Source organism: Aethina tumida, chromosome 2 (assembly GCF_024364675.1).
Source record: "Aethina tumida isolate Nest 87 chromosome 2, icAetTumi1.1, whole genome shotgun sequence".
In the NCBI taxonomy this organism is placed as follows: Eukaryota; Metazoa; Arthropoda; class Insecta; order Coleoptera; family Nitidulidae; genus Aethina; species Aethina tumida.
Window position 1 is genome coordinate 37,686,981 of NC_065436.1, and position 13,816 is coordinate 37,700,796.

Below are 13,816 nucleotides of genomic sequence, written 5' to 3' on the forward strand. Positions count from 1 at the left end.
TAAAAATCTAATTGAAAAAAAAAATCGGTCAACATACCGGACATGTTTTTGATCAGTTGTTTGACTTCAGGTCGGTAATCCTGCAGTCCGACTGAGTTTGAGGAATTGTCCCCGGGAATCGTGATTTGATCGATGTGTTGGGTTAATTGCTGCAAATCTTCCTGCCGTGTCCTGTACATAGAATCCAAATATTGCAGTTTGACCTGCAACTCGGCCAATCGTTGCACCAGCATCTGCTCCGAGCTCACATCTGAAAAAAACCACAGTTATTAGAACCATATGCAAACAAGAGTGGTAGTTTACATCGAAAAGTATGTAATCCGATACTGAAAATGGAAACAACAAGAAACGTAGAAGATATTTCATTCTAATCGCCTCCAAACATTTACGGAAACACACTCGAAAAGGCAATTCGTTTTGATAAGCGACATAAGTTGTGAATAGCAGTAATGTTTTCTCTTATCGAGAAAGTTATTTATTTTAATTGATCCGATCGTTCATGGTCTGCAGGGGATCTAAAACTACACCAGACGAGTTCAGTTAATTAAATTACAGATAATTGATTGCTATTTACCTTTACTAACAAAGAGCTTGATCAAACAACGAGATTTTTTTATATAATAGGTACAGTTAAAATATCTTTGACCGACATTTCTCACATGTAAATTAACATGTGATTAAAATTTTAAATTGGCCTTGATTTAATACATATAATAACGTTACTTCGATTATTGGTTAAAAATACCGTCAAATAATTGTTCGATGACTCTTAATTTACCGTTATGCAAAATATTTATCTTTTAATAGAAATAAGAAAGTAAATAAGGTTGAAAATATGACAAATAAGACAAATTGAATGGACACAACATGTCAATAGATTGTAGTCCTCACACGCTCCCAGGATAATATCAACTGTCTGCGTTTAATGGGCAATAACTTAAAATTAAATCAGCGGCCGGATTACCTACTCGTATCCATTCATTAATAACGACCGAGAAATCAATCACGACAGACAAATTACATTCCTGCAGGAACAATTGATAGTGACGTGGCCAGCGGTCGCGAATGCCGTGAATGGTTAGTGGTATGGAATTATTGCCGTTTTACCTCAGAACAACAATACGAAATAGGGAACAGTGTCCGGACTGGCTAATTCGGATTGTGATCGCTGATTAAAATGGACGGATTCGATTCTGGTCGCATCGAACGTCAGATTCGATTCTGGTCACATTTTTGTGGAAACCAACCCGATTTTTTGATTTAATACTGTCCAATCATTCGATTCAACTAATCTTTTTTTTTTTGTTTGGTCCACCTGAAAGCTGAAATGGAGCAATTGAATGTAACGGAGTTCGATTGCAATTTGGCACGTGGTCGTGCGGGGAAGTGAAGGGAGTACGTCTCGGTTTTGATGGGAAACTTGTTGAAACTCCATCTTATATACAACTAGTTAAACTAGACTGGTTCAGAGTTCAGGTTCGAAGATCAAGTCAGCTTGTTGCATTCAGGCCAACAACTTTGTTTAACAGGCTCAAACTAAATTATCATTTAAAAATCTATTGGAGAAAAGTTTTTGTATTGAATTCGGAAATGTAAAAGGGAAGAAAAAAATTCAATTCCCATTATTTTAACAAAATTCAATTTTTTATATTAACTTATACCAAATACTAATTTATAAAAAAATAAATAAATAAGTAATTTTATATATTTTATAATTAAATTTACAAATGTACAAAATACAATAATAAAATAAAAAATAAAATTTATTTTTTATATTAAATTTACAGACAGGTAACTTTAAAAAACAAACAAATAAATAAAAGTGTATTTTAGAAATAATTTTTATATAAAATAATAATAAATGTAAAAAATAATATAATAAATATTTAAATAAAAAAACAAAATCCACTTTTCCACTATTAAAAAAAATATTTTTTATATTAATTTTAAATCCCACATAACTTAAAAATATATATTAAAAATAATTCTTGTATAAAATTTTTACGACACTAAAATTGTGATTTTTATGCACCTTTATATGCTCTCCAAAGATGAGCTCTTAATTTTAATAGAAAGATCCTCCTCATCTCACTTTTTTTTATTCACTTTCCATATATTTGTTACGGAACGTTTTTTTCCTATAAAGTAAAAAGTAAATTTTTATTAAGGTGTTCAAACCTTGATCTCCGATATTTTCTATACGGTAAAGTTAAAAAAAATGTAAAATACCTTTTTTGTAAAGGGTTGAATTTTCAAAAAATGTAAATATGATGTATAATCAAGTAATGGTGAGATATGGATTGTTGCCATATGGGACTGAGGAAAAAATGGAAAACTGAGATGAAGAGGACCTTCTTATTACAATTAAGAGCTCATTTTTAGACAGCATATTTTTGAGGTGTTTGACAACCAACTTTTCAGTGTCGGAAGTTAAAAAAATGATTTTTTGGCCCACCCTAGTACACAGTTATTTGTTTTATTCGATTGAATTAGATAAACTGAAATTATGTTCGGTTAATTAATTAATTAGGTTTTACTCAGGCAAGCTATTTTTTTCGAGTACTTGATAAAATAATATATATTGTCACATATGGAGAATAATTCCCCAATATTTATTATTGTTCATAGTAACATATTTGACGCTAGGTTAGTATCATCCCCATCCTTAAAGATGGCCCTTAGCGTAAGTTAGAAGTTTTATTATTGTTTGTTTCCTATTTTTAATTATTTGTTAATAATGTGTTTGGTATATGTTATATTTGGATTCTGTGTTTATCTGAGCTTTCATTTCCTTAACACAGTTAACAGGGTGTTAAGGAATTGATGCAATAACTTTCTCAAATACATTTTTTTCGAAAAATCCACATTTTTTTTGTTTTTCAGTGCCCGTCACTGGAATATAATAATTATATATTATATTAATTTTAAATCTCAGATGACTTTAAAAAACAAATAAATAAATAAAAATATATTTTAGAAATAATCTTTATAAAAAAATATTAAAAAATCTTCCAAATAGTTTTTTATATCAATTTTATACCTAACTTAAGAAAAATATATTTTAGAAACAATTATTTATGTAAAAGTTTTCACTTTTTAAATATATTTTTTTATATATTAAATGTTTATTCAGGTAACTTATTAATTTGTAAATTAATATTTCAAAAACTTTTCTTATATTCAATTTATCCCGAATTATTCAATTTATCCCGAATTAAACAAATTTGTCAATTTAATTATAAATTAATATAAGTGGATGGGATGAGATTGTTCATCATCCATTGAAAGAATTTTAATGACAATAAATCTTATTGTTAGCAACTGACTACAATAATTAATTTTATACTAATACTTATTACTGATTGAAAAATGAAAAAAATATAATAATTAATACTATAGCCATATAAAACTAGTAAAAAGTGTTTTTTTATACAAATTTAATATACTCATATCCATTTCGCAATCTGACCAAAACTGAACGAACCAATAAGCATGAAATTGCATCTCTTGAAAATTCCCCCGTTAGGTATTATTATAGTACAACGAACAATCGCAGGAATTTTTCTGCTGTGCACACAGATTTCAGAATTTCCGGATATTAAAAGAGTTTTACCAAGAAAATCCAAAGAGAAAAAGAACGTAAGCGCAAATGCCACGGCTCCAAATTTGTAAACGAATAAAGGTTAACCAGCATTAATCAAGCCGCGAGGCAAAACACACGTATTTAGTAAAGTCGGTAAATTTTTTATTTGCACAGTTGTGTAAACCGACCGAAAATTTGCTCGCAACATATTTCTTGTCCCGCAAAAATGGCTGCGTGTCCCGACATCATAAAGACATTAAACCACCATTCCGTGACATTAACATAGAATGTCGAGCGTGAACCGCTAATTCGTGTAGGAGAAACCATCAGTCATAAAACGCTTTTTGTACCTACATATGTTACACCGCGATCTGCAAAAAAGGTTTTGCGCGTCCAACGACCAGAAAGAACTTTTGCTATATTGACCGTGAAATTGTTTCCGTAAACAATAAATTACGGTCTTTACGTCCCAACAAACTTTTCTTTCTATTCTTTACATACGCAAAATTTCGGCTTGATGTTACAAAGGAAAGAAATTTCTAGAGCAACAACAAAAACAACAATAACATCAACAACAGCTTGATTGGTTTGCTAGAAAATGAAACGGACAATTTAAATGTTACAAGCATAAAATTAAACCTACCGCATCGATATATCTAACTGTACAAAATTAGCCGTTTTCGCTTGTAAAATTAGTATTCTCCTCGAAAAATTTCATTATAAAAATTATTTATCTGCCATATGTTTCATGTATATTGTAAATGAATGAATTACCGACAACATATGTTAGACATAAAAAATATATTAAAAATTACTTTGCTAAAGCCACAAAAATGATGTTGGTGGTCGTAATTTATCCACAGGCAATTTCGTTATTAGTAATTAATAGGTTTCATTTATAGACGACCATCGAAATCACCAATAGATAGATAAATAAATAATTAATTTTATGATTTTAAATAAAAACGTTTCTATTTTATTCACAAACTATTAATCAATTTAAATTAATTAAATTCATATTACGGATTAATGTAAATTATTATGATCCCAATTGATGAACGAGATTCGTTAACTAACTCGATAAATCACGTTCGATCAAATTAACTCCGTTAATTAATCCCATCGTAATATCGCCACGTAAATATTTCAACTAATGCGAAGATTTATTAGACACAATTTTATTTTAATTATTCAATGATTTATCTCAGCCACGGCGTAAATGTAAGTAGATAGATATTTTTCAAGTGCATGAAATATTTTAAACCCAATCCTGAAGTAAAGCTTCTCCCAAGAAAAATGGCCGTAATAAGAATAAAAAATTTGGATACTTATTATTCGTCTTCCTTTTAAATGTTTATATTGTAAAAAGTGGATGTTGTAAATTTCATCACTCTTTTGTTCTTCTTATTAAAACGGAACAGAACTTACGCCTCTTAAATTACGATCCATCATTCTTAAGGGATTGTAAACATCCTTTACTTAGAATTTTCTTTCAAGTTACCAAATCCCTTCGAATTGCTACTAGAGTATTTCGAAATTATAATTATCCTTAAACAAAGCAGAAGTTTCTCCATTGTTCATCGTTTATTAAATTCAGAGGGATGAAAATAATAGAATGTAAATAATTCTAGAAATTTCAACCCGTCCAATTGACATTCGAGCTGTGTGTTTGTGGAGAATCGAAAGTCTTAATTATTCACGTATTAATAACACCTGTCCGGACGCATGATTGACACGAACCCATTACTCATTGTGTCCGTTAAACCTCCATTCAATCGTGTAAGCGTTCCGTTTCCGACAACTGTGCACAACGTTGCAGACACAACACAACATCAAATTGCACGGGAATCAAATAATAACTAGGCACAATGGAGAGAAAGAGGCGAACGTCTGAAACACACTCCTTCCTTCTTTCTCGACCGTTTGAAAAAGTGGCGGATGCACCGGAACGTTAAAAAATAATTAATTAAGTCACATGCGTGCTTTAAAATGATAATGTCGAATTATTCCTTACGGTGTTGCGAACGGAGAAATGAACTTTCATTGTGTGGTAACACGAGGGGAAATGGAAATGAAAATAATAATAATAATTAATTATATTTAGCCATCGGACCGAAGGAAAACGTCTGGGGAATCGTGCGAATTCCGATCGCGTGCAACGTAAATAACGAAACATATCGCTTACACTAACTTACACTTCCAGAAAGATAATAATTTCTTGCATTTTTTTCCTTTCCTTTTTCGACAAATGCATGGGATACGCCTGTTGGTCGTACAAAAATTTATAAGCTGCACATTAAATATTTCCACGTCGTTGTTTTTATTAATTGGATACGGACGCACTGATTTATTCAGGCGGAAAAGAATAATAGAATATGAATGTGTGCCTGCGTAATTTTATGCATTAATAACAAAAGATAGGTAAGGTAATACAGTTTTCCTTATTGCGGCAATAAGGCAATTAATCGCTTCGAGATAAATTTAAATTGTACGATGGAATGAATAATGAAGAATTCCAATTAGCAGTAAAAAATACATCAAACTGTTGCTTGCTTTACACAATTTCATGGTAGATAAAATAGACACAATGAAAAAATTCGTTATCTCTTAAACCAGAACTTTTAAATAATAACGAATGATACATACATATTGCGATTTAATTTTTGAACAAATATCGCTGTTATTTCAGATAACTGGATGTAAAATGTTGTTACAGTTCAAAAGTTTAATAGATCGTAAAATTGTTATTTAGCTAATTAATTAGCTGTATAAACAAATGTCAATTATTAAATTCGATAAAATTCAATGTGGGTTGGTTAGTTAAATTAGTGATTGTGAACCGTGCAGTATTAATTATAACCCGTTGACATTTTTCCGCGGCTGAAAAATGCACAGCAGGAAACACATTTCAAATTGAACTTACGTTTTATTAGCACAGATAATGATAATTAAAGGAAAATAGCCGAGTATTTGCCGGTGGAACGTGTAATTTTCTATCCACACATAGGTATGATATATGATGGCTGTCCTGTTCAGGAAAAACGGTTCCATTCCAACTTGGTAATTTTACAGTTCGTTTGATTTTTTTATTATTCCTAATTACACTATTTACAGTAGATAATCAGTGATTTATTTAACATAAATGCTGACCATCAAGCGAAGGAACGGGGGAGTGAGAAATAAAGAAATAAAAATCGACAGTCACGTTTTAGGATGTACGTCTTTGTCTTTGCGGTGTCATTCGTTTGATTTATCGTAACCGTCCATTCGGTTTGCCGGTTTCGCATTCGGGTTTCAGTTCAAAAAGGTTATTTGTGTTTACGATTGTTCACGAACCAAACAAAAATGTTTTTCCCGCATGACCCCGATTCCGATTCCGACCGGAAAGACGTTCACGACGTCCACATGCAAAACGGTATGTGTGTCAAATGAGACAATGTGACGGTAATAAAAGTTTTCTTTAGATAATGTTGTCACGGTGAAGATGTATTGTCTTGTCATACCGGAATTTCGATGTTGGCACATTTATTCCGCCCACTACGGGCATGTTTGTATTTGCAAAGGATGCTTAAGGATTTAGACGAACTGAAAACGGAATTTCTTTAATTGTTTCCCAGCAATTAGTTTTTATGTTACCGTTCGTAAACTGCTCGAGAGCTTACCGAGACAACAAAACCAGCCACGAGATAAATTCCCAGTTAAATACTTGGGAAATATGTACATTATTTCATGGTACCTTCACGTGGTAACTACATATTAATTATTTTACTAAGTACTCGAATAAAATAGCTTATCCGAGTAAAACAACTCTCTATTAATTAACAGAACATAATTTTAGTTTATCTGACATAATTTAATCGAATGAAACACATAAATGTGTATACACGAGTTAATATAATTAATAAACAAAAATTAAAATTGTGCAAAAATACATTTTCATGCTTAAACTTTAGAAAATTACCAATATTATTTATGTTATTTGGTAATTCATTATACCCTCAAAAACACTTTAGTTTAATTATTGACTTTTGGAAGTTTTAATACAAAAATCTCTCTTCTCTTTTCGTATAGTACTTTAACTCAATTCATTTATTTTGTACTTTCTGATGTTGGTTTAATTCACACACACGGTTACGATTAAACAAAATCATAGCACAATAATCAAAATGAGGATTAAACTAGCTTTATAAATTAATATTTTCGTGTTTAAATCTAAGTTGCAAGCCCTTCTCGTAAACAGTATATCTTTTTAGAAATAGTTTTTAAAATATAATGTCTAAAATTTAAGTTGCTGCCCATAATCACACTTAGGTATTTAATTTTTGTTATTTTTTCAGTACTCTATAATTTATATATTGACAATTTATCAAGCTTACCTATCATCATAAACTTAGATTTACCTATGTTTACACTTACATTATCACGTCTATTGATACATCACAAATAACTCCTGATTTACAGTTTCCAACATGTAATCAATATTTACCAACAATGTAGATTTGTATCGTCTACAAACATAAATATTACACTTCCAATATTTTACAATATCATTTACGTATAAGTTGAACAAACTAGACCCCAACACTGTTCCATGTGGAACACCAATTTTATTTGTTAATTCTAATAAAAGTTATTAATTGTAACTTTTTAATATCAGTTTGGAACCAATTAATTACAGTTCCACCAACGTCAAAATTATTTAACTTCTGTAACAATAATGTACTATCTAACGTTTCAAAAGCTCTCCTCAAATCCAAATAAACTGCTAATATAATTTTATTAATTTGTATGACACTAAACTACTCATCACCTAATAGCGAATATTTTTTTAGGTACTAGCTTTTTAATCTCTTTCCACAGTTTAGTACAAGTACAAGTAACATAAGTATATTATATCTAATATAATAAGTAGTTTTTAATACGTCTTCATTCATATATTACCATATACATATATTATATTCATTTTATAATCATAATTTATAATCTTACTTATTAAGGAATTATTAGCCATCTTGGGTGTTAAAAGCACCTCTGTCATTAAAGGCTCTTGGTGGAAAAGTATATGTTATCCTGGTGTTATTGTAATTCTAATTTGGTTGCTTAATAATGGATATAATCCGTTTTGAAAAATAATATCCATATTTTTCATAAAATGTCCCTCTTAACAACAAGTCACAATCTTTGATAAATTTGTTATATTCTTTTCTGACTGGCAAACTTAAGTGCTATTTAATAGCTCGATTCGGAGAAGGAGAAAAAATGTAAACGGTTTATAACTACCAACTTTAATATCTAGTTATTGGATACCCCGGGGAAATCGGCCAAAAGTTTGAATATGAATATATTTTGGATTCAATCGATTTTAATGCACGAATGTCTTTTTAATTGATAAATGCATTAAGGTTTTTTGTAACAAAGTCGCGGTAAAATTGACTGAAATGTGTCGGAATGTTATATTACAATTTAATCGTAATTTGAACATTTAGTACAGAACAATAAATAATTTGATTAGCAATTAAAACATGTCATAAGTTGCGAAGTAAAAAATCAAGCGCCGTTAAAAAATCACGTCGTTAATTAATCAAGCAAGTTTCGCAGCGATGACTTTAAGAAAGAACAACTTCAGGAATTTAACGTCAAACGTGGTCTGTTTCGGAATTGCCCAAGTGAACGTGAACAGATTCAAAACTTTTTTAATTATACCTTTATTATTCATGTGCGGAGCTTTAAAGAAAATTGCTTCGATTAACATAAATATTGGTTAATTAGTGGTTCCTAAAATTGCGCGTTTCATCGATAATGGAATTTTTAACTTAATCAACTTATTAAGCAATTGTTCATTTGGCCGTAAATTTTGGTAGAATTCAATTTCCTCGACGCATTACAAAAACACACCTTGAACCTCATTCATCTTACTTTCAGACATTGTTTCCGAAAACATGACCTAATATATTTCTGACGATCTGACGATTCATCATTCAAAATGTACGGCAGCGATATTTTTCTTTCGCCGTCTAATTAACACGGCCGTAAATTATTTGAAAACAACAGTGTGCTCTATAAGAATAGGCATAAAATAGTCAGTAACAAATATGTACGAATATATTATTATTATCCGGAAGCGATTTGCAATTATGATCCGTATCCCAGTAGACGAGATTAATGCGAGAAGCTTCTGTATAAATAGCTTAAGTAGTTGTGCAACTGGATTACTTCGTTATGTTGCCGAAGGCTTATTAATAAAACAAAATTATAACTTTATTCCTAGCCGTTCGATATTCTATTAAACTTGTGCAATTGAGGGAAGTTCAGTTGTTTTTGAAACACAATTACCTATAGATACGAATATGTATGTTTATTGAGTGAAAAACTGCAGGAGTGGATTTGAAAGAGATTTAATAGAATATAAGAGGACAGACATAAAGAGAATAGTTATTTGATTCAGAATTCCCTCTCCATTTCAACATCTCCACTATTTCTGGCCATCAAAGGGATTTATTCCATCGATTAGTTCGGTCGCCTTCTTTTATCCCCTGATCATATTATGATATATGAAATTCCCTTCACGGAGCGCGTTCTCTCTCTATTATTTTCCTCCTTTTATGGATTTATCAAAAATTCATAAATACACAAATGAAACGTAATAGTGGAAAATATCAAATAAAATCCCAACTCTTGACTTTGCGACAATCTCTATAAACGACGAACTATAATAAAGGATATAAAAATACTATGTACATTTCATACTTTCAATCCCGCTTCAGTTCTCCGTATAAAAGGAAAAAACTGAAAGGGAAATTGAACAAAGGATATTTTATAAGATTCTTTGTTACAAACTCACTGAAGTAGCTTCTTTCTCCACTGGTTAGTTATTTTTATAAGTTTTATATAAAATATGGCTACAAAAGTGTTCTTATTCTTAACAATGTCGAAGATAAATCGGCTCAACTATTTTTGTTTGCCATAAAACCAAACTGCTAACCATGTAAAAATGAAGACTTACAATTTATTTCGGTTAATTGGTTAAAAATAATTTATAAGGCTTGAAAACTTTTTCATTATTATGTTGGGGAAATTGGGTAGTCTCCGGCTGTGAGATGATTAATGTGACTTATTTTGATGCCATAAAGTGAATAAACCAATTGACAAAATGATTTTTCATATATACCTACATGCATCAAATTTAATTTTTACTATAATCGTAAACATACAAATTATTGAGTATTTTTATCTCCAAACGATACATTAATTATTTAATATATATTTTTAAGTATCATCTTAAAATTATTATTATTAATGACGTACACAAAGTAAAAATTGTAATCATATAATAAAACCACAAAATCCACAACTATGTAAATAAGTAAAAGTTTTCGCTGATCATAATGGTGTAAACAAAAGTATTAAATAAATTAAAGATATATAATGTAAATAAAAAAGATGGTCCAAAACAAATTAGGTTGTTAAGAAAGTTGCTTGTTTCACCACGGTTCAGAAAAGTTGTAATTTATCATACTGACTGAAGTCCACCAAACTGTAACCATAACCTATTTTTAATGCAATTTCGTTTTTGGAAAGTATTTCAGAGCTTAGTTGCAGTTTAACCACTGTGCCCAACATCACTGAATGCCATATAGTAGGTATCCACTTTTCATTACCAGTCACAATCCAATCAAGAAGACTAAACAACACTTCAGAACGGTGACTTTTGTTATTTTTGATCAATTTTTGAGCCACCATTTGTTCAACTTTTTGCTCTTTTTAGCTACTTTTAACTAGTTAGATATGTTTGTACACGTTACATCTAATTCAGCAAAAAGTTTCCACAGTATCACATTAAACATTTGACGAAATGGTCATCACTAAAAAACAAATAACAAAAAACTTTTCGTTTTCTATAAGCTTCTAATGTATAAGTTATGTCAATTATTCTGCATCATTTTCTGTAACTCAATAACCATTTATTTTATAAATAGGGTATTATGCCAATGTCATTCTATTTGAAGAACATTAATGAAATTTATAAGAAATAATCAGAAATATAAATTGCTGACAAAAAATAGGGAAAAAGAGAATTGTACAAATTTGTTTCTTATCAATACTTTATTCAAAGCGTTGATTAAATGATCATATAATTTCAAATAAAAACCAGTTTACACACAGTAAGAAACCAAACTTTCATGACACTCTAATATTAATCTATCCGAATTTATGAAGATTAACCACAAAAAAACTCTCAATTTAACTAGAAAATCAATTGAAATTTGTACCTTTTGAATTGTTGATATGAAGAAAAAAATTATGAGTAAACAACAATAATCTGAAAATAGGTCACGTGTATTAAAATTATGAACACTTAATTGAATTATTTATAGAAACAATGAACATACGATTAGTGATTTATGAATTTCACTGTTAACAAATAATGAATATAATCAACGATAAAATTTATTTGTTGGAGTTTTATGTGGTAGTGAACCGATAAATTTTATTTCTAAAAAGGCCAATAATTTGAACAGATTTTTTCAACGGTTCAACGCACAAAACTGTGAATTAAATTTATACCACACGTATAAAAAGCCAAAATTTTAATTTATGGCTCAAAAATCGTTTGTTTGCAATCAAATATTTCTCTGAATGGGGCCGAAATTAAAAACCAAGTTGGAAAAAGTTTCTGACAAGAAAGCGAGAATCTAATAAACCTCCTCGAACGGGCAAACGTATCGGTTACCAATTTTTAAACTTCCACAACTTTCATTAAAGCAATTTAATAAAACGTTTCATAAAACCGGGCCGTTTTCAATTGCATAAAACCCATAGTTGTTTCTAAGTTCTGTTGTAAACTATTAACTTTGGCCGCATTATTTGCTACACTGTCAACGTGGACATAATAACTTTGCTGGGCGAACTGTTTATGCCGAGATTTAATGTGTACGCTCACACATTTGTTCAAAACCGAGACAAGACGCAGATTCCATCCTTTGTTTAAACCGTCAACATTTCGGTGCCATTTTAACACAACATTATCTCTTAGGAATTCACACCGAGAACAATTTTAATACTTGAATTATTAAAACAAACACAGGGATGCTTTTAAGATTGAAATAATTGATCAATGTACCGTATTGAAGTAACGGGACAGTTTTTGTTTTATTTCCGGTGAGCTTTTGGGGAAACGACCATCAATCTTCCCCGTGAAAGATTTAGTTGACTGACAAAGAGCCCGCGGAACCATCGACACACCTAAATGGCATTGGTGTTTCGGTCGCAAAGCTCGATGGCATTTTAAAATTGCCGTGGATAGAAAGTGTCGCCTGACAGAAAACAGATTTGACCGGATCCCATGTAAATAAATAAAACGGGTCCCCGGCTCAAGTTTTCCACCCTCGGACCGACTTTTACGAGTCCGAGGGGAAAACCGAAAAGTTTTCGCGGTTCCGCATAAAATTAATTGAAATTTGAAAAGTTTTTATGAACGCACTTACGTCCAAAGTGACAGTGATATTATTTTCAGTTGCTTAATTAATTGGAAATGCCAAACCGCCTGTTGCCAACTACCCTTCCTTCCTTCTTCCTTTGATGAACAAAATTTATCGTCCTCGATTTGACTAATTCCACATCGCAGCACAGAGTAAATAACCATTAGAAAAATGGCAAAAATGAAAAAAGTATATACTGTACAAATGAATATTTCCTGTGTTAAATGTAAATTCACGTGTGAATAAAAAACCGTAGTTTACCTGCGGGAATTTTATTTCGATTTTCCGTTTTGTATAAAACAACAAATATCAATTTAATACTTTTATATTTATTTGTTATTCCTGTATTGTTATGCGATATAAAAAATTTACTGCGTATTTATTCAAATGCACATTTTCCAGTGGTTGTGAGAAGAAACTTCAGTAATTATAAGGCAACCTTGACCACAAATTGAATCTGTGTTATCGTTGGTCTTGGTCGACTTACAATGCCGTATTCCCATAATTAATCATAATATTAATTATGTATGCTTTAAAGTGCATCAAAAGTGTTTCCATTAATAATTGCGTGCGAATAATTATACCACAACAAATAACAAAGACTAGACTTATATGAAAAGCAGTTTTTCAACAGGAATTTAATTTAATAATTAATTAATTTTATTTACTACCGTATTTGTTATTCAGTTACACTCATATTATTGTTTCATTTATTGCTATTTTAACTAAAATTAATTAGATTTAATAATAGTAG

The 13,816-nt window shown here is 30.5% G+C and overlaps 1 protein-coding gene across 1 annotated transcript in view; it reads right to left on the bottom strand.

The window, feature by feature from the left end:
* Positions 1-13,816, bottom strand: part of LOC109595235 (alpha-1,3-mannosyl-glycoprotein 4-beta-N-acetylglucosaminyltransferase B) — a 79,034-nt gene that overhangs the window by 31,203 nt on the left and 34,015 nt on the right. Inside the window, exon 2 of the mRNA XM_020010548.2 lies at positions 38-250. Within this exon, the coding sequence (XP_019866107.1) occupies positions 38-250 (213 nt within the window). The remainder of the gene's footprint in view (positions 1-37; positions 251-13,816) is intronic.